Source organism: Diadema setosum, chromosome 8, assembly GCF_964275005.1.
Source record: "Diadema setosum chromosome 8, eeDiaSeto1, whole genome shotgun sequence".
In the NCBI taxonomy this organism is placed as follows: domain Eukaryota; kingdom Metazoa; phylum Echinodermata; class Echinoidea; order Diadematoida; family Diadematidae; genus Diadema; species Diadema setosum.
This window is the reverse complement of record NC_092692.1, coordinates 34,187,673-34,214,409: the sequence shown is the minus strand read 5'-3', so window position 1 is coordinate 34,214,409 and position 26,737 is coordinate 34,187,673. Positions and strand designations below refer to the sequence as shown.

The 26,737-nt window shown below is 39.5% G+C and overlaps 1 protein-coding gene across 1 annotated transcript; it reads right to left on the bottom strand.

The window, feature by feature from the left end:
• Nucleotides 1–1,072: 1,072 nt before the first annotated feature.
• On the bottom strand, nucleotides 1,073–26,007 carry LOC140231923 (uncharacterized). The gene is made up of 9 exons (XM_072312070.1): nucleotides 25,897–26,007; nucleotides 16,239–17,035; nucleotides 15,567–15,734; nucleotides 13,593–13,713; nucleotides 12,256–12,382; nucleotides 10,959–11,112; nucleotides 9,421–9,613; nucleotides 5,928–6,104; nucleotides 1,073–1,942 (listed from the first exon to the last, which is right to left on the bottom strand). The coding sequence occupies exons 2-9, from the start codon at nucleotides 17,012–17,014 to the stop codon at nucleotides 1,799–1,801; spliced, it is 1,860 nt and encodes a 619-aa protein (XP_072168171.1). The 5' UTR covers nucleotides 17,015–17,035; nucleotides 25,897–26,007; the 3' UTR covers nucleotides 1,073–1,798.
• Between the last annotated feature and the right edge of the window lie 730 nt (nucleotides 26,008–26,737).

The following is a 26,737-nucleotide window of genomic DNA, read 5'->3' as shown; positions in this document are numbered from 1 at the left end:
TGGTATGAGAGAATTTGCAAGGTCACACAGAGAATGTGTCCACAGCATCTTTGGGGATGAAAAGAAGCTTGATGCAAACAGAGTCTTTGAACTTTTCACGCTGGAATGGAGCCCAGAAGGATCAAATGCACGTGAAGATGAGGAGGCTACAGTGATGTTTCTGATCGACTTCCTCGAGAAGTGTGACAAGGAAGGTGCAGAGGTCAAAGGGCTCACACTGGGCAACTTTTTGCAGTTCTTCACTGGAGCTGATCAGATTCCGCTGGGTGGATTCTCAAGCAAGATCACACTTTGTTTTCATAATGAGCTACTTCCAACTGTGTCAACATGTGCGTTGACTCTCAGATTGCCACGGCAGTACAAGGCAAATGAGGAGTTCAATGCCATGTTGGTCAATTCCATGCGGAATTCGCCTGGTTTTGCTAAAGTGTAGACTGTAGAGTCATGCATCCCAGAAAACGTAAACCCCGAAACAAAGGGTTAGTTTATGCAAACTATATGCATATACGTGTTGTATGACAGTGTTTGCCATAGATTAAAAATTCTTATGCTTTCCAAATTGTCAATTTAATGGCACTGATCCATACACCCTTCACCAAAAGGCATATCAAAAACCATCTGCACCCGATTTGGGTGTAACAGCAGAACTTATGAACAAGACATGGTAAGAAATTGTTTTCATGAGTTATATTCTTCAGATGATGACGAGAGTACAATGCCATCATGATGGAATAAAAGATGATCAAGCGTAATGGTGATAGTGGGGCACAAAAGGGGAGTTTTCTTGACAGAAAAAAAAAAATGCGTCCACAAGGAACAGTATTTTGTCGCATTTCTTCCAAAAAAAAATATGTGAGAAATAAAGCACATGGTCATGAGCCAAGTAAGAATGAAATTGAATTACATGAATCTCCATTGATATCATGGACAGAAGAATGTCAGAAAGAGCATAGATACAGAAAAAAAAAAATGGGGGGGGGGGGGCATAATTTCTGTAGGCTATCACACAAGCACTGTAATTGTGCCCAAGACAGCATTGAAACAGCATTCACAGAATTGCATTCACAGAACCGCAATGAGATGCTGAGACATCACACAGGTTTAAGTCACAATTTTACTTCATACCCATTCTATTCTTCTAGAATTCGTCCTGAAAGCAAGAAAATAATAATACATTGTAGTTGATATTGTCAGCTGAGAACCAGAAGGGCACTAATTGCATTCTAAGATTTGAACATAAATAAAATTCAACAATCAATTTTCACGAATAAAAAGTTTACTCAATCAAAAGTGGGTAGATCTTTAAGCATTGTTCCAAATATCGGGTGAAATAGCTTTGCCCTTGTGGTTTTGATTCTGAACATATTACTGAAAATGAAAACGATTTAAGATTGATACCATAACGTAGAGGAGATCAAGCTCTACAATTTGATACCAGTAACTAGGTACACCCCCAAACTGTGTTAACGCCCTTCTATCTGGTTCTCAGTCAACAATACGCAAAATAACTTGTTATATGTTACTCAACACTACAGGGAGCACTGGCTATACACATTTTTTTATCAAGACAACTTCATTTCATTCTATTTCAAAACCTTACATTTTAAGTGGAGACCAGCTCACAGTCTGATTTAGATAAGCCCCAAATGATTTAGATTACCATCATTATTCTTTATGTTTTGTCTGTCCACAATCAAAGCACTGGTATGGTTTTTGACTGGTCTTGGATATTCATGATTTATTCCGATCCTGAACACCTTCCACATCGCTGTGATTGGTCAGACAAGCGCACCACTGGTCAGCTGCCGTCTCTGCCCCACGGGTATATCAGCTGACCGCTGACCAGCTTCTTGCCGATGAGCAGGAGGGACTGCTTCTCCCCGTCCACTTGGGCGGGGCTTCGTCCCAACATCAAGGCACTCGACAGGGGCATCAGCTGCATCTGCAGAACCACACACAGGAACAAGAGAAACAAAAAAAAAAATAAAAAATCATGATTGTTGAAGTCTCTTGAGACAGGCTCACACCGGAAATTGGTTCCCAGCATGGAACGAAGCAATAATTGCGGTTTCAACGAGGTGGGTATGAAAATACATAACTACTGTTAAGCATACTCTCTTTTCATGCGCATACATTTACCTCTAGTGCTTGAAAATCTCAATACTCATGGGGGCAAATAATGACATATACAAGGATAAAGACAAGCAGATCACCACTCTCAGACAATTAACCTTGCTCTTTTTAGCACAACTTTCATGAATGTTTGATATCTTTTTTGCATACATGTGCAAACCAGAGTGTGCTAATTTTGTCTTTAATCAACTTTGTCTGAATAAATATCATTACTATCATCGGCATTGCACCAACTTTGAAACTAAAAAAAAAAACACACACATAAAAACACACACAAAAAAATGTTATTATGGGACTGAGAGGAAAAAAAAATCTCCACTTCAGAAAAGCTTTCTTTCAATGTGTTTGTATGCAGAGCACATGTAAGTATCCTTCAGTATCTTTGCATACAATGGTTGATATCTAGCACACTATATTTAGCAAACTAATCAAACTGTCATTATAGTGAAGGGGAGAAGTTATTTTTTGATATTTTATCAAGACTGCATGTTGTGTGAAGAAAAATACATTTTCTTGTTCACAATGTCAATTACCTACTTGATATTTGCAGAGAGAATTCTGTACAAGTGCTTTTAATAGGTCAAAATTCTTGTCCATTTTTCATGTTGTCGACAAGTGTTACTAACTAAACTTTACAAGATATTTCATTTCCTGAAATGTTCTCTGGTCAAACATCTTAAAGTGTTACTAACTAAACTTTACAAGATATTTCATTTCCTGAAGTGTTCTCTGGTCAAACATCTAAAAAAGTTGACAAACTTAACAATGAAGAGTACAAGTAGTTATGTGACCATCCTTTTGATGTACGATCACTTGGGAATGAAGTGGCCATTTACATAAAATGAAAGCTTTAATCTGATGGATATCATTCTGGTACAGTAGTCTCCGCTTAATCTGGCAGTGGTGGGCAGAGCAATTCTTATCCGACTCACAGCGGAGTACCCGCTTAACTGGAGAGCACGCTTCATTCACATCGCAGTTACACTGTATTGCACACTAATCACACACCTCTCTGTCTCACAGACACACACCATGGAAAGTCACAGCTTGTCTATGAGTGTGTCAGTGTGTGTGTGGGTATTGTGCGTTATGCTAGTGCGAGGGTTTGTACACAGCTTGCACAGCCCCACATGAGCCGACCTGTAAAGATACGGTGAATCGGTCATAAACTGCACATTGAATGTGTTTAAACATAAGGCTCTGGCCTCTATCGACTCTCAGCACCACACAGTTTCTTTTGAATTGAGATTTACACAAATTCTGAAGGCTTACTTTCTATGGAAAACTATGGAAATAGATCACATTCGTGCAGAAAATTCCTACCCATTTAACCCACAGGCCTGCCTGATTATAATGTATCTGGTAAATATAACATGCATCACAACAGGGAGATTTCATAAAGTGTTTTGTCGCATATTTTTTTTTTTCTGACAAATTTGCTCTCAGCCAATCAAGTGCAAGGATAGCAGTAGCTTATACTGGTTTGTCTGAAAAAAGAAAAAATCTGACAAAACGCTAAAACGCTTCATGAAATGCCATGACAAAGTGCTAAAACGCTTCATGAAATGCCATGACAAAGTGCTAAAACGCTTCATGAAATGCCATGACAAAGTGCTAAAACGCTTCATGAAATGCCATGACAAAATGCTAAAACGCTTCATGAAATGCCATGACAAAACGCTAAAACGCTTCATGAAATGCCATGACAAAACGCTAAAACGCTTCATGAAATGCCATGACAAAACGCTAAAACGCTTCATGAAATGCCATGACAAAACGCTAAAACGCTTCATGAAATGCCATGACAAAACGCTAAAACGCTTCATGAAATGCCATGACAAAACGCTAAAACGCTTCATGAAATGCCATGACAAAACGCTAAAACGCTTCATGAAATGCCATGACAAAACGCTAAAACGCTTCATGAAATGCCATGACAAAACGCTAAAACGCTTCATGAAATGCCATGACAAAATGCTAAAACGCTTCATGAAATGCCATGACAAAATGCTAAAACGCTTCATGAAATGCCATGACAAAATGCTAAAACGCTTCATGAAATGCCATGACAAAATGCTAAACGCTTCATGAAATGCCCCCTGGTTTTTATTTTTTCAGCTTGAAAGTCAATTTGGCTGAGTACCCGATTATTAAAGCAGTACCCAATTAAGTGGAGAATACTGTACAATGTAACAAGTTTTCTTTTTGTACAGCTATGCCAACGAAATTACGATTACACTTCATACAAAGTTGAAATAGTTTGATGGCCTGAAGTCAAATAAGATGTTTGAATAGGCTCAGCAAAGCTATTTTAGAACAGGTTGACTTGGTGATGATCTATGCTGATGTAAATGAATAATATTTCTTGTCTACAACATCTTTCTCCAAGGCTTGTCTCCTGAAAAACATTCATCTTCAAACTCACCAAGAGTTCACAGGATGGTATGAAGAGGCCAGCAGGAAGAACAGATTGTTAATTTGTGAAATGCCATTACAGTAGTCTCCGCTTCATTACACTTTTGTAGGTAGTGTCTAGCACAGCATTTCTTATCCGAGTGAGCGGATTACCCAGAAAGCATGTTACTTCATTCACAATGCAAGTACCATAAAACGTACTAATCACACACCTCTCTGTATCAGACACAGCACGGTACATGTATGTCAGTATTAAACAGCCACAGCTTATCTAAAGCCACACAACAGCCTTTCATAGACAGTGTCTGTAGCTTAAATTTGCAAACAATCTGCATGCAGTCCCAAGTCCTCATCAGGCCACGTGCGCACTTCTAAACATGCATCATTTGAAGCTAGATTCCTAAACGTAACATGCATCCAAATGCCGCAACAAATTCTGCTGCGTCCCCATGTGTTTCATGGCGACCGTAAGCTTATTTTCAAATAACGGCCAAAAGAAAGGGTAAAGTCTCAGTGGAGTTACTTTTTCTTTGTTTTTAATTGAGAGCTAGCTATAGGCAAATGTATAGCGATTAGTGTGTCGCTGTGTGTGTGTGTGTGTGTGTGTGCGTTGGTAGCATGCGTGGTGCTGGTACAAGGGATCGTACACAGTATTATCAAATGCGTGTACGTGTACTTGTATTAGTGATACGGCGAATCAGTAGTACACTGCATATTTTACAAACACTGTATTTAAATATAAACCTAAGCTCTCTACCTACTTTCAGCACCTCACACTTTCTTCGTCATTTATATTCATGCAAATTTAAAAGGCTTTCTGTGGGCAACTATGGAAATAGAACAGGGTTATCAAGAAAATTCTGACCCATTTATCCAGAATGTCTACCCGATAATTCAGTAAATATAACAGGCATCGGAAACTGTTTTCCGGCTTGTAAGTCAGTTAAAGCACAGTGCCCGATTAAGCTGTGCCCGTTTAAGTGGAGAGTACTGTACTAAAAGAAGGTATGTTCAGTTTGCGGATTTAGAATCGCAAAAAAAAAAAAGCAAAAAACTTTACTTCAGGTGAATTAACCCTTACACTGCTTTCTTTGCCAATTGGCATGGTTGCCAGGGAACTTACCACTAATGAACAGTGATTACCCCAACTTTCCTCATTCCGATCATATTTCCGCAACCTTCCAAGTGTTGGACTCAGAGATTGCCTATAAAGCAGGAGTGGGTTGTCTATAATGTACCTTGAAATGAAGACAATTCTGGGTGGGGTGGGATTAGCAACATGCTAATCAAACAACCGGGCAAGTGATAGGGAAATGCAGGTAAGGCAAACAAAGGGTTAAGGGCAACACACCTCTCAATGGTGTTCTGTACACACTCACCTGGAGGAGAAGAGAGGTTGGTTGCCCTGGCGACGGACGCAGCACTCGAAACTGGACGCCGTCGTTTAGCGAGTCTGACCCGCAGACCCAGAGGAGGAGAGAGAACCAGGGAAACGTGGAGAGAACATCCCTTAGCAACGTCACAAAGCTTTGCACCACCAGGACAACCACTCGCAGCTAAAACATTCAAAAAACACATCCAATACAGTGGACTCCCGTTATAACAAAGTCCTCGGGATTGGCAGTTTTCTTTCATTATAACCGAACAAATAAACAATAAAAACACATGTACATAGAGAGGTAATGTTGTGGCCTGAATTTTTACTTCATTGTAACCGGAATTTTGTTATAATCGTATTCGTTATACCGGGATATGGATACATTGCAATGGTTGGTGGAATACATGCACTTGGCCACCTTTTAGCTGTGATCTGATCTGAATATCTTCTGACATAATTCCTAGTGCGCTGCAAATTATTGCACATTTGGAAAGGGAGAGACCGCCTGGTATTGACTTGATCACTTTATTACTACTGGATGTCTTTCCCTAGGACATTGAAGGAGAAAATTGATTACTGTAATGTTGATACATCCCTCAACACAGTATAAAGAAGTGTCTCTTTTTCCAGATGATATTTGAAGAGAACAACTGTAAGATGCCCTTTCTGGTCAGAAAATGTCTACATTACTCTCCTTTCTGGTCCTTTTTATAATCATTCATTCAACACTTCAAGCCTTAAGGTATACACGCTTCTGTCGTACTGTACACTCAAACAAAAAGTAGACACACAACTACTTATCCAAGCTTCTTGACCTTTCATTGACATTGAGTGAGGGGATTATGTTAACTCTTAACGTGCCATGGTGGCCGAACGGCGACCTTCGCCCTGACGTGCCATGGTCACCGATCGGCGATTAAGAAGAGCGAGAAAAACATTGATCATTTAAGTTCTTGTGGTACCGTAATGTGTTACACCAAGGAACTGCCAATGATATGTTCTGGTAGCTGATTAGCATAGCCATCGTTTCCACTAAAAATATGAGCATGCTTACATTGGAAAATTTTGAGTAAATACATGATTTTTCAGCTAGATGTATTTTTTTCGCGTCGGGGAAAATCTGCAGCGAGCGCACCCTCTGCAAGATATGCATGGATCAAAAGTCTCATTGGTAAACCACACGTGTGTATGCTATTGAATCTGCGTGTATTGTCTATGCTGTTCAACTCGGATTGTTCTGCTTGGATGCTGTCCTGCGGGAAGCTGCTTTCATTTTGTCCCGCAATGAAGGTCAGCTTTTGTTCGTCAGTCAAGTCTTTCATCCTTTTGTTTTGGTGAACATCACTAATCGTCCCCATGCTAGCACAGGAATTGCGCGCAGACAAAGGCCTGCCGATTTCGATAGAGTAACCCCCCTGCCCGTGGTCCACTTAGACAAAAGAAGGATTAGTAGGTTCTTCCTTCTCAAGTGGACAAAAGACACTCTTCCAGGGCCTGGGACAATTACTTTAGTTTCAAATACAGGATCTGGGACTAAAGGACTCAGATTTGGGAATAAATTACTGAGGCAGAAAGAGAAATTACTAAGACAAAATAAACTGTTAGTATCTTTGGAATCATACAATTATTCCAGACAGCAATTTTGTTATCATTTGAAAGAGGAGATATTGCTCTAAAACTTTCTCACAGAGTCAAGGGAGCGTTCTATTGAAGAAATAACATGAATGGTTTTTTTTTTCCATACTACACAAAAATTTCTAATAATTTTTTTGATGTATCAGTTATTTCTGTAATATTTCAGGTTCAGATTGATATAATGGCAAACTGACTACATGACACGAAATAAGAAACATTTCTTGATATAATTATGTTGTGTAGAACTCAAAACAGTCAATAGTTTCAGAGATATGGCGGTTTTAAATTTCATTGTCAGTCCAGTCTCGAAACGTTCTGCCGTTAGGTAAAAACCTCTGGCACGTTGGGGGTTTTGGGCCTGGCACATCAAGAGTTAACCTGCTGAGGATGAGTCCTGAGTATACTCGGGCAAGCGTCTATGGGAAATATGTGTTGTAGCAAAATCAAACAGTCCTCACTGGGTTATGTTACAAGTATATCCGGCTATGACAGGTGTTATGTATGATACTTATCTTTTTGAACATGGAAGAACAGTTCATAACAGTATGTATTTTAAAGTATTCTATTATCATTAATATTCAAATAATATGTTGATTATGTCTTCAAAATCTCATCAATTAAACTGTCCAGTCAATATATTCTGCATAGGTCCAGACAGTGCACACTCATACAAAAAATCTTTAAGACTAATGAAAGTAGACTTTTCAGAGCTGCTACATTAAATATGGAAGTTAAAATCTGAATTCAAATGTTCACTTTATTACAACAAAACAAAAATGCAGGTTCTAAAATCATTGTCCACATCTTTACCCATGTGTATATACTGTACAAGCTGTTATTTTCACTTACACATTATTTTCGTGAATGAGGAAACTGCGGACATTTTTGCGAGATGTTCTTTTTGTGAATTGACACTATAGGCTATCGTATAAAGTGCACTATTGCCTTTTAGTGCCTGGCAACAATATTGCATGCTGTTAGATTCAGGGTTCAACAGTGATTTGAAAAATTCACAAAAATTAAGCCATTATGAAAATAACAGCTTATACTGTACTTGACTGTTCAGCTACGATGAAATTTTGTTGTAATGAAAGAAAAATGTCAGTGGCAAGGACTTTGTTATAATGGGAGTCACCTGAGTTGCCTGTATTTGTTTCACGAGTATTATACGTGACTGTGCATCACAAAACGAACAAAAAGTTTTGCGTTAGGACTGAAAATAGGTGAAATGGGTCAACCCAGCCAATCTGGAGTTTTTCATATTTTTTGGAAGAGCAAGTGTTCTTCTACATTACATTGAACTAAGGGATCATAAAATGAACAGGAACATTTTTTAGCAGTTTTTCTCGAACACGTTTGGTAGAATGGTGTGTTAAGGTGTGTATTTAATATAGAGTAACCTTTTCATTTCTTAAAAAACTCTGTCCATACTCTTCACTTTCAACTCTAATAACTTTAGAAACCCACTACTGCTTTGAAAGTTGGCTCTAATCATCTACAGAATGTCTCAATAAGGCATGCTTACTTTCAGCTTAATCTGATCATCCCTTCATTGTTGTTGCTCCTGTGGTTTACATCCTGTTTTTTGTTCCATTCATCGCACAGCTAGCACGGCTTGGTAAAGATTGAATAGACGCTGTACTTCAGAGCCTCTTTTCTCAGGTCACACTTTCATGAGTGTGTGCTTTCTTTCCAATATCATGATATGTTAGGAGAGTCCACTTGAATTGAGTTCTATGTCGTTTTAAAGTTTAAAGTCTCCTCTTTCAGAATCTGCTCTTGACTAAAAATCCATGAAAGGCGAGTTTTTTGTTGGTTTTGTGATGCAGGGTCACATACAGAGGTCTTTTGATGCTTACCAGTGTGAAGACAATGTAGAAAAGAGCCGTGGTTGGCAGCATAAACAGCAGCATGGTGAAGAGGAGGGTACCGATGAAGAGCTGGTCGACGTCGTACGAACACGAGTCAACACGCTGCCGAAGGACGTTCCACTTTTTACCCTGGAAGAGGCGCGCCAGGGACAGGAGGGCGGAAATCTGCAGTCTGTACAGCCTGTCGCATAGAGGAAATGGGGGTGCAGTTTCACTACACTCTAAAATCAATCCTCAATAGTTCAATTCAACTGATCATGGGAGCAATTCTGAGATCAATCAGTTCTCAAAAGTTAGGAAATGTTCCCTATTACCCATTTAGGAACACCACCTTGCCCCCCACCCCCCCCCCCCCCCCCATCCCCTTGCAAAGTTTTAGAATGTCTACATGTCCTTCCCAACTAAAACTGATCTGAATCTGTCCCACCTTTAGATTCATTCTTTGGCTCAAAATAATTCCCATGTCAGTGAAACAGGGCTCAGGACACCAGCTAATATTGGATAGTCACAAGAACATGAGATACCAAAACAACTACTGTTTCCCACCTGCAGTTTGTAAAAAATCTAGAGTTTGTTGTTTCTGTTTTTGTTTACTCTAAATTACTTTATCTTCATTCACTGCATTTTTGTTCTTTTGTTCCTCTACCCCTTACATGCTACTGTGGATGTACGAGCATAAGATGCTGAAAGTGAACATAGTATGGAATGTATTTGGTTTGTTCATTCCCTTGCCAGATGTAATGCTTTGTGTTGCTTTGGCTTGTCTTGTGATTAACAGCTCTGTTGCCATCTTACACTCTAGCTCAAATGTTGCTGCAATAGTTTTAGTGGAAAGTGAGAATAATGAACAGAATGTACTTCAGTGTATGCATCAGTTTATTTTCATGATTTTTTTTTTTTTTTAATGTTCTATTTTGCCTACCAAAAGTCCTTGTTCCCTTCACCTGGCAGTATACACAACAGACTTGGCAGATGATCGCAATGAACAGGAGGATTTGATTTGCTTCTTTATCTACTACATGTAGTTCACTTTAAACTTTTTTTTTTTTGCTTTAATTATCTTGTCTCATGTCTTAAAAGGCCCTTTGTCGCCACACCACTTGACAGCTTACACATAATATTATACATTTCCCTGTTGAGCATGAGTCAAGAGTATACATGGGCATGTATAGTAATGAAAAATGTGTGTCATAGCGAAGTCAGCCTGTCCTCAGCAGGCTAAGAGATAAGAAATGTGGAGGGTAAAAATGGTGAATAAAATGTGTTTCCCTTGTATATTAATTTGGTAGACACATCTAATAAGGTTTTTGCTTTATTTCATCTTACACAGGCCACTGCCCCACCCCCATCTAAAAGCACACATTGTAGAAACAAATAATATGGAAAGTGAACACAGCAAATAGAATATAGGTGTTTTTTTTTTTCATATATGACTACATTTCATTCCTATTTGCCTTGTTTTGTTTTGTTTTGTTTTGTTTTGTTTATTTTGTCCAATAGAGGTCATGACCTCTAGCCCTCCTCACCTGGCAGCGTAGACGTAAAAGCAGTAGATGTGGAAGGTGAGTACTGAGATGAGATCCGAGGTCTGGGCCAGGAGGACCGAGAGACCTAGGGCCCCTGAGCCAGCGATGCACCACAGGAGGGAGGGCAGCAAGGGCCACATGATTCCCAGGTAGCCTGTGAAAAGATGCAAGCAATTAAAGTAATCTCAATTAAATCATAAAGTAGATAAGCTATTACATATACATAGATACAATCATCGACCCAAAAGTCCCAGAAATTATATTTTTGTGGGTTAGTGCTGCAAACAGGGTGTGTCCTTTACAATGAACATGGTTTGAAGTTTCGATACAACAAGGGGAAAAATTAAGTTACCAAACTTATTATCACTTGCATCTATGGTGCATAAGATCCTGTCAGTTATAATGAAATTCCAATATACAATGTAATGAAAGAAAACTGATGATCCTGAGTACTTTGTTATAATGGGAGAGCAGTTTTTCTGAAACACTTTTTACTCAAATATTGTGATGAAGCATGTCTCAAAAGGGGCCCTTCATAGCAACCCTCTACACACCCTTCACTTTCAACACAAATAACTTTTGAAAGGATGATGCTAGTGCATTGCAAGTTGGTATCAGTCATGAATGGAATGTGAGCAATGAGTGAGATGAATTTCAGCTTAATCTGATAATCCCTTCACTGTGGTTGCTGCAGAGTTTTACATCCTGCTTTTCCTTTTGTTCTCAGTCCCATTCACTGTACACAGCACAGCTGGGTGAGATTTAGCACTTGAATAGACCCCAAACTTCAGACTCCCTTCGCAGTTGAACACTTTTCCAGAGGGTGTACCTCAGGTACTTTTTCCATTATTCACACTGTAACTATGAAAGAAACATCCCTTTCGTATGATTTGATGTCACTTTGAAACCTAGAGTGTGCTCTTACAAATTCTGCCCTTATCTAAAAATCCATGTCTGGCGACTTTTTGCTGGTTTTATGATGCAGTGTCACATACAGATACTCTAGCACTATACATTGTCTAAAAACCTCTTCATTAAACAGGTCCATTTCACTTAACCCTTTGAAGACTAGACCCGAGTATACTCAATCAGCCCATCCTCAACAGGTTAACGTCTATAGGAAACTGAACCTGTTCTTGAACTGTTAATGAATAAAGACAGGGAGACAAAATCAATCATGAATGTAAAAAAAAAAAAAAAAAAAAAAAAAAAATTAAACATGAACCAGCTACATTATTTCACTGAAACAAAGGGACCTGCATAAACTTAGAGTGACAACTACACCAGCACTCCTTACCGAGCCAGAGATAAACATGGTAGAGAAAGAAATTTCCCAAGAAATGAGCAAGCGATGTGTTGAGTTTGAGGCCAGCCGGTGCACCCATCAACCAGTGTAAGAGCTGCTGGAGTGCAATGCCTGTTTGCTGCAGGTCAGGGGATTTGACACAAACACATCACAATGAGAATATGTACCAATCAATGACAGGTTCAAAGTTCATTTCAACACTGAAATCAATATTCCTACTGATATCACCATGATACAATAATCGCAATGATAATAAAAGCTGACGCACCAGATGATAATGATGTTTTATTATCTACATGCATGCACCATTCTGATAAGAGATTCACTTTTTAGACTGTGCCTTAACACGGTCATACCAACCAAGACAACCACTGTTCACTAGTTGAACCTTAAGTTGTAGTCCTGACAGAGAAACATGAGCAGACCTCCAACTTTTTTGACTGAAAAATAGGGATGATGTGGCTCAAAATTAGGAAAGAAAGAGTAGTTCCCATAGGAGCAGTAAATATAGGTGTAGCAAAATTAGCAAGAAAAACAGGAAACTCCCAATTGAAACAAAAGCAGGGAATGATCAAAGTTCAGATTCTCTCCTCCAATCTAGAATAGTTTGGAGGTCTGCATGAGGTCACAACACACAGCCTCTGCCATGTTTAACAACTTAACAGTCCATTCCTTGTCTGTGGGTATATTAGATAATCATGCAATGATGTGCACTTTCTCCATTTCTGATGAGTGTGCACAATTACTGTGCCACGCCCCCCTTTTGCATGATAGAGTTCTCATAGCAATACGATGTATGGATATACATGTACACACTTGTAAGATGTTGTTGTTGTTGTTGTTGTTGTTTTTTTTTTTGGGGGGGGGGTTGCATTTGAATGCCTGATATCGATACATCATTTCTAGCAAGACGTTTTTCAAAATGACGTTCTGAGCACCGTTTTCTATGATTATCCTATATCCGTTCAACTTTTCTTTTTCTTCTTTTTTGCCTCTGAAAGCTCTTATATCCGTATGTCATAAAAGTAGGCAGGGCTTACTCGCAAACCATGCATAGGGCCGACCTCCATGACAGATGGGTCCAGCACAAAGTGTAAACATGAAACGCAAAGACTGCACAAAGTTTGTACTGTGGAACAGAGGGACTCCGTACATGAGCTTCCCATGACAATTCGACTGAGCGCAAGGTCTCAATGCTCCCATACAAATATCAGATAATGGGGAATTGCATCTGAATGGAATCGTATCAGTACGTCATATATCCATAATGTCATATGAAAGTCGTTAAGTCTGAGAGGGCTAAAAAGAGGCTGAGGAAACCAACTCACATCAGCCCAAGATATGATGATTTTCGCAAAAACGACAGGAAACTCTGTGGCATGCATCCAGTAGAAGAGCGAAATTCCCAGCAACAAGTCCACAAATATCGACAGCAACACATTGCCAGTCCTGGATGGATGAATGAATAGATAGAGCAACATCAATTGCTTGTTAATTCCTTGACATTGAAATAGTAGTTTTGTATTCCACATGTAGCACTCTGCACAGATTGAAGGGGGAAAAAGCTTAAAGGAAATAAATGTATAAGAATTGAATGTGAATTGCATAATTGCTTTAAGCCAAGTGTCAATGACTCAGCTGTTCCTATGCAAAACCAAAGAAGCATTATGCAGAAAACATCATCACCAGTGAAATATGATTTGGCCATACAAGATAACATGGCAATTACAATCTATCTTTCTGTATTCCAGCATTATCCTTTTATTGTTGGAAATGGAAAGATACTATCAAATGAATATGACATAAAAAAATAATGTTTCTATATTTGATAAACACACAGTATCCTACCACAACTAATAAATACTACGAAATTACAGGAAATATGCTGTCAGTTTAAAAATATTAAACAAACACACAAGCCTTTGCTCCAAAACAACTCAAAGATCTTCATTTATGGCAATGTAACTCATTTAGAATCACAAACAGCCAATACCAGAAAGGAATAAATAGTAAAAGGCATCAATCCAGCCAATTTCTGGTAGAGCTCCTTTTTACCACCTCATTTCTGTTTCATTTAACCCGTTGAGGATGAGTCCCGAGTATACTCGGTGTCATACTCGGTGTCTATGGGAAATATGTGTTGTAGCAAAATCAAACCGTTACGGTAAATTTCAAGAGTATGCCTCTATTTGAAACTTTAAAAAGAGAGAGAGAGAGAGAAGTTATTCAGATAATGTAGCTCAGGGAAGTTCAACCTGTTTGGGTTTTATACACTGAGCAAATTTTTGGCAACTCAGTATGTTGGCTTGTATGTAGTGACAGCATGAAAACAAAGAGCAGTAGTACAACTATACTTTATGCACAGAAGACCAAATTTACTGAATATCTCCTTGCATTCTTCTATTTACCATCAGGTTCAGTATTCATATGTTATGTACAAAAGAAACCATAAACAAAAACAAAAACAAAAACACTAGAAAATCCTCATTCAATGTTTTAACCCTAAAAAGACTGGGGGGGGCCTAAAAAGGCCCCCCCCCCTCGACATTTCGCGCGATTACTCTGAAACACGCAATGCCCTCGCCGCGATGCTCTATGACTTTTTTCTTTCAAGTTTCCCGCACATTTTGACACCAAATTTGTGATGCCCGGGGGTACGGTTCTGAAGTTACATAACATTTTGTACATGTATGTGAGGCCGAAAATGGCTCAAAAATGTGATTTTGTGTACAAAGTCAATGCAAATTGAGTTTTTTCACATGATTCATATAAATATGCTTATTTTTACTTTCAATGGCTAAAATTAATTTGTTTTAGGAGTATTATGCTTCAAAAAGTGTCTGCCACAAATTTTGTTAAAAAAAAAAACAGAAACAAAAGGTCGAAAAAACAAAGAAATACATAAGAAATTCATGAAACAATAAAACAAATAAGAAATTAATTTTGATACCGAATTTTTTTTCAAGTGCAATTGCTAAGAATGCCACAAAGAATAATTAGACCAAAAATGAGCACTTTTGGAGCTTTATTTACTGATTTAGATCAAAGAGTCTGATTTCTCGCATAAATTAGCATAATTAATCAAAATAAAATAAAAGAAGACTATTTTGGAAAATTTAAATATACGATCTTGTACAGTACATCGCACACTACTATTGTGCAAATTTTCGCGGCGATCGCGCGATCCACGGCCGAGATCTTAAGGGGGGGCCCTTTAGGCCCCCCCCCCCCCCAGTCTTTCGAGCTACCAAAATAGCCCAGTCTTTTTAGGGTTAAACAACAATAACAACAATCTCCCTCACCTGATATAATCCAGCTTTGTGGACGTGTCACTCACATCAGCCTTTTCCTTTGTGTCTGGTTTGACTCCATCTCTCACAAGTTCACAGACTTGTTGAGACTTGTTGGCTAGCTGGCCTACAGTGGCAGGGTAGGTCAGTACTGTCTTGACAACAGACTCATTATACCATCTACTCAAAGAGAAGAGAACAGAGAGGAAGGAGAAAAAATGAAAATGAACATTTGTTGGTACAAATTAACAGCAGTTTATGCAAAGATGCATTTCTTCACAAAGTGGGCCAGTGTTCAATATTGTTATAACAACACAAAGAATGAATCTTTAATTAATTTGACATTAAATGTTCTAACCCTTATTTGTGAAGATGATTAAAGATTTTGATAGAAAGAGTGGTGTTGTCGACAAAGTGATTCTTTAACAAATTCTCAAAGTGCACAACAAAGGGATACCAGATCTGTAGGTTCCTCTTCGTAGTTTGTGGTCTTGAGAAACTTCCTGACTTAAATTTGCTACACAAGCTTATATTCACTAAGAAAATTCAGTAAAGGAATATAAAATCAGTCAGACTCCCAGCTTCTACAAAACATGCAAAATTTAATTGATTCCAACGACCATTCTATCACAATCTGCCAACCCCAGCAGAATGTACATGTACACTACAGGCTATTTCACTTACCTAGATGAACTGACATTTTTAGGTAACCTAAAGATAAGTCCTAGTGCAGACACCATGAGTGCAACAAGCTGTTTGCATGCCCGATACAGGAGACCTCCATGTCCATCAACTGCGGCTGAGCTTACAGATGTCATGGACAGAGTTTCTCGTAGCATCGCAGTTGAAGGCACAGTTGAAAATTGAATGATGGCTGAACGCAAGCAATAGAATTCTGCAAAGAGATGGGATGTTCTTTGACGTGCTGTCTTATTGCCTGAATCTGTGTCACTTGAGCTTGATGCGCGCAAAATCGGAGCTTCAGATTCCGGTGAGTGACGATCATTACCATCAATCATCTGAGGCGTCAGACTCAGAGATGCTCGCTGTATTTCTTTATCATCAAAGAGTACTAGCAGAGGGGTGCATTCTTTGTGGCCAGTCGCCACCACCGTTTGTTGCCATGGCGTTCTCGTCACTCTGCACACCGGTATCCCGTTGTGATGCCTCTGCTCCAGCTCCAAGAAACCTCCGCAGTCTGCAACCACATCTGGTCCAGTTCCCAATGATTTGTTGATGAACTTTCCAATGATGTAAATACGAAGGTCGCTACATTCAGACGCCTCCCTTATGAGGTTTGACAGTGCATCTTGGTGTCCCCCCACATGATGAAGTATGCCTAGAATACAGACTAGCCTTGTGCTTTCATCTCTGACGCCAATACAAAGACCACTTCTGGAATTCAGCAAGCTGCAAGGAAAGAAAATCTTCAGCTCCTCATTCCCCTCCATGTACGGCATTGGGCATTTGGCATGACAGGCCTAAAAAGTGAGAAACAAGGAACACACAGTGCAGTGTCATGCTAATAGAATGAATTCTTATTAAAATACCTAATATGCGGCAGGGTGCCTATTTCTGGCAGGGGCACTTTCATTCATTAATAAAACAGCTAATGAACATCACGTGGACTACTTTAGCGCTCTAGCTACAGATACCCGTAGGTCCTACTACAACTAGCAGGACTAGTATCTATCTAGATCCTAGTGGTAGATTTTATCATTATTCACTAATTTAGCCTAATTCAGTATTAAAAAGTTGGACACATCTGCTGTTGGTACAATTACTACAAATTGTACATCGATAACTGTAGCAAAAACAGGTGGAGGCCTACCTCCTCCTGGCACACCTTTCCGGGGCTCACTGTTTGCTCAGCCCCCCCCCCCCCCCTTCCCCTTGCTGTTGCTTTTTCATTCTTTCCCTTTCTTTATCCCTCTTCTTTGATGTTGCCTCCCTATTCATCCTTTTCCTTCAATGGTTGCCCCCTTGATCCTCATGATCATTACTGACCCTCCCCTCAGAAGCGGATCTAGAGGGGGGGGGGGGGGGGGTTGACCATTTTTTTTTAAATCTTATCTGTTTTTTTAAACTTGTAATTTTATTTTTTTCTACTTATGGCAATGACCTCTATACCAAAAAGAGTGGTGTTTTAGATGCAAGAAAACGCCATTTTCACACACAGACTTTCAAAAATTCTCCCTACTGTGGGAGGGGGGACACCCCCCTCCCACACCCTCCCCCCCCCCCCCCTCGCTCGCTCTGCTCACTCGGGCTCGGTCGCTACACTCCCTCCCATACCGCCCCCACCCCCCCTTTATATAAAGCTACATCCGCTCCTGCCTCTCCTCTGCCTTTTGTCTGTCCACCCTCTAACTATAGACAGCCCAGTCGCTGTACATGGTACGTCGCGACAGGGCTGTACGCGCGCGACCACCAACCACTAGGAGAGCGACGTAATCGTATCACGATAGCATTGAATTTCGATACTTCACATCATTTTTGTCACCTCAAACTCATCGAGTATACTCTTCAATATTTACTCTACATCTGATGCTATCAGTATTCAAATGTACGCAATGAAACTTACCGAAATTGATCATCATATCCAGCATGTCCACACGGTACACAATCTTTCACGCCAGGCCTAACTATACACAGCCCAGTCGCATGGTACGTCGAGACGTACCATGTACAGCGACTGGGCTGTGTTCAAGTGTATAGTTAGGTCTGGCGTGAAAGATTGTGTACCTGGTACCGTGTGGACATGCTGGATATGATGATCAATTTCGGTAAGTTTCATTGCGTACATTTGAATACTGATAGCATCAGATGTAGGCCTAGAGTAAATATTGAAGAGTATACTCGATGAGTTTGAGGTGACAAAAATGATGTTAAGTATCAAAATTCAAAGCTATCGTGATACGATTACGTCGCTCTCCTAGTGGTTGGTGGTCGCGCGCGTACATAGTCCGGGAGCCAGCGGGGGTCAGCCTAGCTGAAAAGGTTACCAATTTTTATGTGTATAGCAATTTAGTACATATGCCCCTGAGTATGGAAATGCACGTCTGGCTGGTCATCGGTGGTGGGTGTGGCCAGGAGGGCCACAAAAAGGACCCCCCAAAATTAGGCTAGCCTAGCTGGAAAAGTAACCCCATGAAAACCACTGGAACTTGTTCATTACACTTACAGGATAAATGAATGACCATTGCCAGACGTTTTAAGTGGTGGGGGGTAGCCGCCAGACGCTCTTAAAGGCCCAACTCCAGCTAGGCTAGCCTAGCTGAAAAAGTAACCTCATGAAAACCACTGGAACTTGTTCGTTACACTTACAGGATAAATGAATGACCATTGCCAGACGTTTTAAGTGGTGGGGGGTAGCCGCCAGACGCCCTTAAAGACCCAAATTTTTCCAGCTAGGCTAGCCTAGCTGAAAAAGTAACCTCATGAAACCCACTGGAACTTGTTCGTTACACTTACAGGATAAATGAATGACCAGTGCCAGACGTTTTAAGTGGTGGGGGGTAGCCGCCAGATGCCCTTAAAGACATTTTTCCAGCTAGGCTAGCCTAGCTGAAAAAGTAATCTAATGTAACCCATTGGAACTTATTTGTTACACTTACAGGATAAATGAATGACCATTGCCAGACGTTTTAAGTGGTGGGGGGTAGCCGACAGACGCCCTTAAACACCAAACTTTTTCCAGCTAGGCTTGCCTTGCTGAACAAGTAACCTTGTGAAACCCACTGGGACTTGTTCTTTATACTTACAGGATATGCATGACCGTTGCCAGACGTTTTAAATGGTGGTTGGGGGGGGGGGGGAAGCCGCCAGACGCCCTTAAAGACCCAATTTTTCCAGCTAGACTAAGCTATAGCCTATATATAGCTGGGAAAATAACCTCCTGAAACCCACTGGAACTTGTTCTTGTGATACACTCAAAGGATAATTGAATGATCGTTGCCAGACAATAGCCGCCAGACGCCCCAAAGACCAAACTCTTACCAGCTAGGCTAGCCTAGCTGAAAATTAGGAAAGTAACCCCATGAAACCCACTGGAACTTGTTCTTACACTTACAGAATAAATGCATGACCGTTGCCAGACGCTTTAAATGGTGGGGCGTAGTCCCCAGACGCTCTCAAAGACACAGTTTTCAACACTTTATACAATTGTCTAATACTCCATCAAGCTCATAAAAAATACAATTCTACTGCAACAAGAAATCCATTCAGTAAGACTCGTCCTCAGTGTACATAGCTTAAAATGCCAACTTTAAAAAAAAAATAATGCCCCAGCTCTTAGATTTACTTTAAAAAGGGGAAGTAAAGCTCAACACCTTTGGCCTATGACTTTTTAGGTACCATATCACCTTACGGTTGAGGAGATGGGTAAAGAAAAATTATTAACGAAATAAAACTTATAGGAACATGCTTCACATTACCTCACCGTTTTCTTCTCTTAAGAAAGAAACAGAATCTGATAATTGTTCAAGAGTGTTTTTGAACATAGTACACTGCAAAAGCAGAAAAAATCAGTGCTTTTAAGAAACATAACTCACAACAACAAGGAATTCCTGTCGTGTCTAGTATTGCACGTTTTTGGTTTGGAGGGTTTTGGATGCTAATATTTCAAGACAAGTTTATGCTCCGGCACTTTAATGAGCTTAAATGTAAAGTAATGATCAACCTCTCTTGCCAATAAACTCAACATTTGCTGTTCTTCAGTAAAGCATATGACAGAAACATATGAGAAACATGTCTAAAATTCATATGAATAAGCTCAGTCACAGCAACAACAAAAAATTATGTTTTCTATAAACTAATACTGCATGTACTTAGTTTCGAGGGATTAAGATGCAAAATGTTATGACAAAAGCCCCTACGTGGCTACCAGCAATTAAACATCCTTCAACTTCTTTAGCAAATGAGCTCATGTGTATCATCTTCTTGTTGAGAAGACGAAGATGAGTAATGATAAAATAACCAAACTATCAACTTTCCTTAACATATTTTACATGAAATCATTATTGCCTTCTCGTAACGAAATTGAAAAAAAACTGAACATCTGAAATTTTTCAAAATCGCTTCTTGATAACGATGAAAGCAAAGGAAACTTAGTGTTTGTAACCACTATGACACGTGTCTACAGATCTGTCATGCTCATAAGAAACGTAACTCACAGAAATATAATTTTATACAGTAACTACTTGGTTTGGAGGACATTTAGATGCCAACTTTTCAAGAATAATACACCAGCACTGACATTAACTGATGAAAAAAAAAAAAAGGAATGCTCAGCTTCTTTATCCAATTAGCTCATAGGTAATTCCTTGTAGTTGAAAAAAAAAACCGAGTAGACATAAAAATATAGACTTCCCGTAACATCTATCACAGGTCATGATCTCCACATTTGCTCCTCTTAACTTAAAAGAAATAAATATATATTTAAATTTGTTTTAAATGACCTTTAAAGAATATGAAGAAAAAATTATGTGTCTGCAAAGGCTTGACACGTGTCTAATACTGGGTCACGCTCATATTAAACGTAGCTCACAGGAACAAGGAATTCACGTGTGTATAAAATAATACTGCAGAGAGGGTGCAAAGTTGAACCCTTTATTGAGGGTGCGAAAATGTTCCCTTGGGTACATCTTTCCACCCACACTAAGTGGTGCTAGATTGCACCTCTTCGTGAGGGTGCATCTTTCCACCCACATTAAGTGGTGCTAAGTTGCACCTTTCTTGAGGGTGCTATCTTGCACCCTTTACCTTTCGGCGCACCTTTGCACCCGTGTAGCCTTTACATCTTGGTGCAACTTTACATCCTTTCGTGAGGGTGCAAAGAAACACTCAAAGTTCCAAGATTGTGCCTTGTTTTGAGGGTGCAATCTTGGAACTTTGGATGCTACTTTGTACCCGCAAGAAAGGGTGAAAGTTACACCCTCGGGAGCAACTTTGCCCCCTTGAAAAAGGCGCAACCTCGTACCTTTAGGTGCAACTTTATGCCTGACGGATGCAAGAATGTACCCTCTCTTGAGGGTGCAACCTTGTGCCTTATTGGTATGATGTTGCACCTATGTGGTGCTTATTTGCTCCATGACTGCTGCAAAATTGCTCCTTCAAAGGAGCAAGTCAGTGTCACTGCCTGCTCCTTTACAGGGGCAATATTGCCCATCATCTCAAGGTGCAACTTAGCATCACAAAATCGGGTACGATTTAGTTCCTTAACTACTCTAAACCTTGAATAGTGCGAACTGATGTAAGCCTATTTGCTCAGCATATAACTTATGTTGTTGTTGCACTCTGCAAAGTAAATAGGATTAGTGTAACTTGGATCTTGTGAATCATGAAATGTGTGTGCATGCAGAATTTGTGAGTTGTGAAAATGTTAATGTAAAAGTTAACTTAGTTGTGTTTGAATAATATACTGAAACCACAAATTTACCCAAATACCTTTCCAATAAGGTGAGCAATATCTATCAAACAGTTAACCTTCTCGGCAAGAGTATGCATCTGCATGTTTAAGGAAGAGGTGAAAATATGATATGCAGTTGTCTGGATACGTTTTATTCAAAACGTTCTTGAATGCGTACTTATTCACATAATCTATAAGAATAACATATGTTTCTTACCAGTACTCAAAGCCTCTAAAACAAGAGCATGCTTCTTACACTTCTAAAGTATACACCATATCTTAAAAACAAAATGTGAGAGGATTTAAGAAGCTGTATGTATGCATTCAAACGAATCCATATTTCTATCTAAAATCTAAAACGTGTCTTGTAAAAGGGGAATTCGTTTTATAATGACGATGCCAATTGTCTTAAAGTCCTTATCACGATATGTCTTGGAGTTCACGCTTATTGAAAACATGAGATTCTTGGCACGTAGATTACAACTATGGTTTAAAGAGTTAACTGAGATTCGCATACCGTATACGGGCATTTCGATGAAAACAATTAAATACAACTTCGGTACTGTAAATAATATGAAAATCAAACTTGATACCAGTCCTTATCGACAACCATTACAGACTATGGAGGACTGCAGTTATAATTGTGTTCAGATATTGTTTTGGGTGATACACGCATGCCGACTGATTTAGGATCAATTCGAGTCCCTCGAGCTGAGATTCCGGAACTGCAATGAGCAAACCATCATGATGCATAACAAAGTGACTGAGATAATGCATGCACCAGTTTCTGTTTCGTTGTTCTATACACAGAAAGTTGTTTCGTTTTCCAATCCTGTGCAGGCACACAGAGATTTACAGAATTCAATCATCTTTGGCTATAATGCCATGGTCGCGTGCAAAATGAATGCAGCTTATCTAACTTAACCTGTAGTTACTGATTAGGGGACTACTGTATATTCAATTGAAGGGGTCGGTGCAATATAGTGCTAACCCACACAATGTTCATTTTGAGATAATCGCTGTTGAATGTTTGGAAAGTCCATACATTGTACATTGATAAAACATGAATGCATGTATTTTTTACCATCTTATTGGTTGAATTCAAATATGATATTTTCACGGAGGGTAGAGTGAAGGATAAGGATTATGAAAATGCATGTAACTCAATTTTGACAGAAGTGTGGGTTAGCACTATATTGCACCGACCCCTTCAATTTATACATTATTAATCGGATGATAGAACCTGTCAAAGAGTGAATTGCGGATATCATATACCATTGTCAAATTCACTTTCTGTTCTATACATAGTATCAATGGAATGTTATGAACCACTACAGCATTACCAATCATTATCATAATTATTTCCCTGAAACGGCTGCATTTGTATGAGCGGGAAGAGTTTGGCATAATTCATAGCAAGAGTCGTGACTACAAAACTAAATACATGTATTAAAATACAAGGTTTTAGGACACTTTGAATCATCCCCCCCCCAAAAAAAAAACCAAACAAACAACAACTTAGTGAAATGTTGTACAATGTATGCCCTACTTCCATTAACCTATGATCTTTGACCTTTGAATACATGGCCCGCATTTGGATGCAACGTAGGTATTATATAAAAGAAAAAAATGTTTTAGGAAAATACATTTAACCACTTCAGAAATAATTATGGAACAAATAGCAAAATATTGACACGTTCACTTCTTCCGTAATGACATGACAGAAAACTTTCCTCACGGAATCGTTCTGCCGTAATTCATGAGCAAGTCATGGATATATACTTAGTTCGATTAAAAGTATACATTGAGTCATTGCAAAAGCATCTAATGAAAAGTATGCTTCAGAACTACATCATTGTCATTTATTCTATAACACTAATAATATAGAGCTATTGGTCCGCCATATTGCCGAACAGGTCGTTGTCCTCCTACCACGTTTGTTTAGCAATAAGGCACAGAATTTAATTTTGCACTTGTTGCCAAAGACTCTAATCTTCTTTATCGCTATTCTCAGACATGTCAGACATGTATGTTGGTGCTGTATGAATTAGAAACGGAAGCTTACAAATTAATTTAATATTCACCATTTAACAAGGCAAAAGCGAAATGATGTCTCGTCCACATATCGACTTTGTGATTACAGAGATTTTCAAATGGCATAGGCCTAGTTCATTGACTTTTTGACTGTTGACGTAGTCGGACTTCACCAATATTAACACTTGACAGCAATCATTAGATGATCTGAGGAGTGAATTTGGTGATCATATAGCTCAAAAGTGTGGAAAGTTATTGAAAGAACACCAGAATACTATGTCGACAGTGTTTATCAGGTGAGATACAAACATAGAACAAGTTCCAGTGGGTTTCAGGAGGTTACTTTTCCAGCCAGGGTTATAGTCTAGCTGGTAAAATTGGGTCTTTGAGGGCATCTGGCGGCTACACCCCCCCCCCCCCCCCCCCACTTCTTAAAACGTCTGGCAACGGCCATGCATAATATCCTGTAAGTGTAAATAACACGTTCCAGTGGGTTTCATTAGGTTATATTTTCAGCTATAGGCTAGCCTATATAACTGGAAAAAGTTTGGTCTTTAAGGGCGTCTGGCGGCTACCCCCCACCACTTAAAACGTCTGGCAATGGTCATGCATTTATCCTGTAAGTGTAACGAACAAGTTTCAGTGGGTTTCATTAGGTTACTTTTTCAGCTAGGCTAGCCTAGCTGGAAAATTTGGGTCTTTAAGGGCGTCTGGCGGCTACCCCCCACCACTTAAAACGTCTGGCAATGGTCATTCATTTATCCTGTAAGTGTAACGAACAAGTTCCAGTGGGTTTCATGAGGTTACTTTTTCAGCTAGGCTAGCCTAGCTAGAAAAATTTGGGTCTTTAAGGGCGTCTGGCGGCTACCCCCCACCACTTAAAACGTCTGGCAATGGTCATTCATTTATCCTGTAAGTGTAACGAACAAGTTCCAGTGGTTTTCATGAGGTTACTTTTTCAGCTAGGCTAGCCTAGCTGGAGTTGGGCCTTTAAGAGCGTCTGGCGGCTACCCCCCACCACTTAAAACGTCTGGCAATGGTCATTCATTTATCCTGTAAGTGTAACGAACAAGTTCCAGTGGTTTTCATGGGGTTACTTTTCCAGCTAGGCTAGCCTAATTTTGAGGGGTCCTTTTTTTGGCCCTCCTGGCCACACCCACCACCGATGACCAGCCAGACGTGCATTTCCATACTTAGGGGCATATGTACTAAATTGCTATATACATAAAAATTGGTAACCTTTTCAGCTAGGCTGACCCCCGCTGGCTCCCGGACTAACAGCCCTGTCGTGACGTACCATGTACAGCGACTGGGCTGTGTATAGTTATCCACCCTCCTACTCTAATCCGCCTTCCTTTACCTGTTAGTAGCTGTTGGGCTCCTTGCCTGTGACTTCCCACCCTCTCCTTTGTTTTCTTTGATCTGTGTACCCAGCCTGTCCCTGACTGTTCTTGTTGTTTGAAGTCCTCATAATGATGTGATTGCTTTCCCTACTGTACTAGACTAGACAAGTAAATTTACTTGTTTGTCATTTTGCCTCTGTCCTCTGACGAAGATTCTGCTAGAATCGAAAGCTCAGGCCCCTTTTGACTCGACAATTGTAGACAGAACAAACAATACAACATGTTTTCTATCAACTGATATCATAAACAAATTTCATTTACAGGTAAGAGTAGTGTTTATCACAATTCATGGCATTCACACAGGAGTTTGGACGTGGATGGATGGACCGCGAACGCATCAAACGTTAGCAACTGTCTGTCCGAGTTTATAACGTAACTATATTAGTCCCACACATATATTCCCATGTTTGTCATACACAAGTAAAGCAAGTTTTCAATCAGAAATGTGATTAAAACTCTGTTGTCATATGCCTAGCTCTATTTCATATTATCTTACCTTGATAACATTGCAAATGGGTCAGTAGTATAAGAAGAATTGTTCCTCTGATGACAGAAAACAGTAAATTTATAGCTAGTCACGCACACAACGCAGCAAAAGAAAGTCCACAACGGAAGTGGCCCCTTCTATTTCTAACGTGTATGTACAGTTAGTTTTTTCCCCGAAAGTTCTTTCGCGAACTTGTGGTACAGTAATGCCTCGGTTGATTAGTCTTCAATAGCTAGACCCTGTTTATACAAATTTGGAAAATACATGTAACCTGTTTTTGAGTCAAGTGTTGCTTTTATATTCCTGTGCCACTTCCGGGTTTCATCAGCTGACATGCAACAACAAAACAAAAAATAACACGATGTAGGGCAATTTGTCAATCAGTTGCAAAAAAAATAACACTTCTATAAAAAAAAAAATAAAAAAATAAAAAAAAATAATAAAAAGGGGGTGGAGGGGGAGGGGGCGATGCCCTGAGTAAATATTAATGCGCTATACGTTTATGTAATGTCAGGCAACCTTGAACGAACAAAAACAGAGAAAGTGTGGAAAGGAATATCAACCAAAAAGAAATACTACAGCAAAGAAATTAACAGATTGCAACGTAGACAACATTGTCGAGAATTATAGACGTTGTAATCCCTTGTAGGCACCCTAACAAAAAACAAATAAATAAATAAATAAACAACTCTGGTTTAGAGACACCTCCCAGCTGAAGTTGTTAACAGACATCATTAGAGGTATTCAAAGCACATAGTCGAGGAAAATCACCTCCGTTTCAATAGCGTTTAAAATCTCTCACCCTAAGTGTGGTATTGTACTACAAGGTCCATTATACAGATCCAGATCA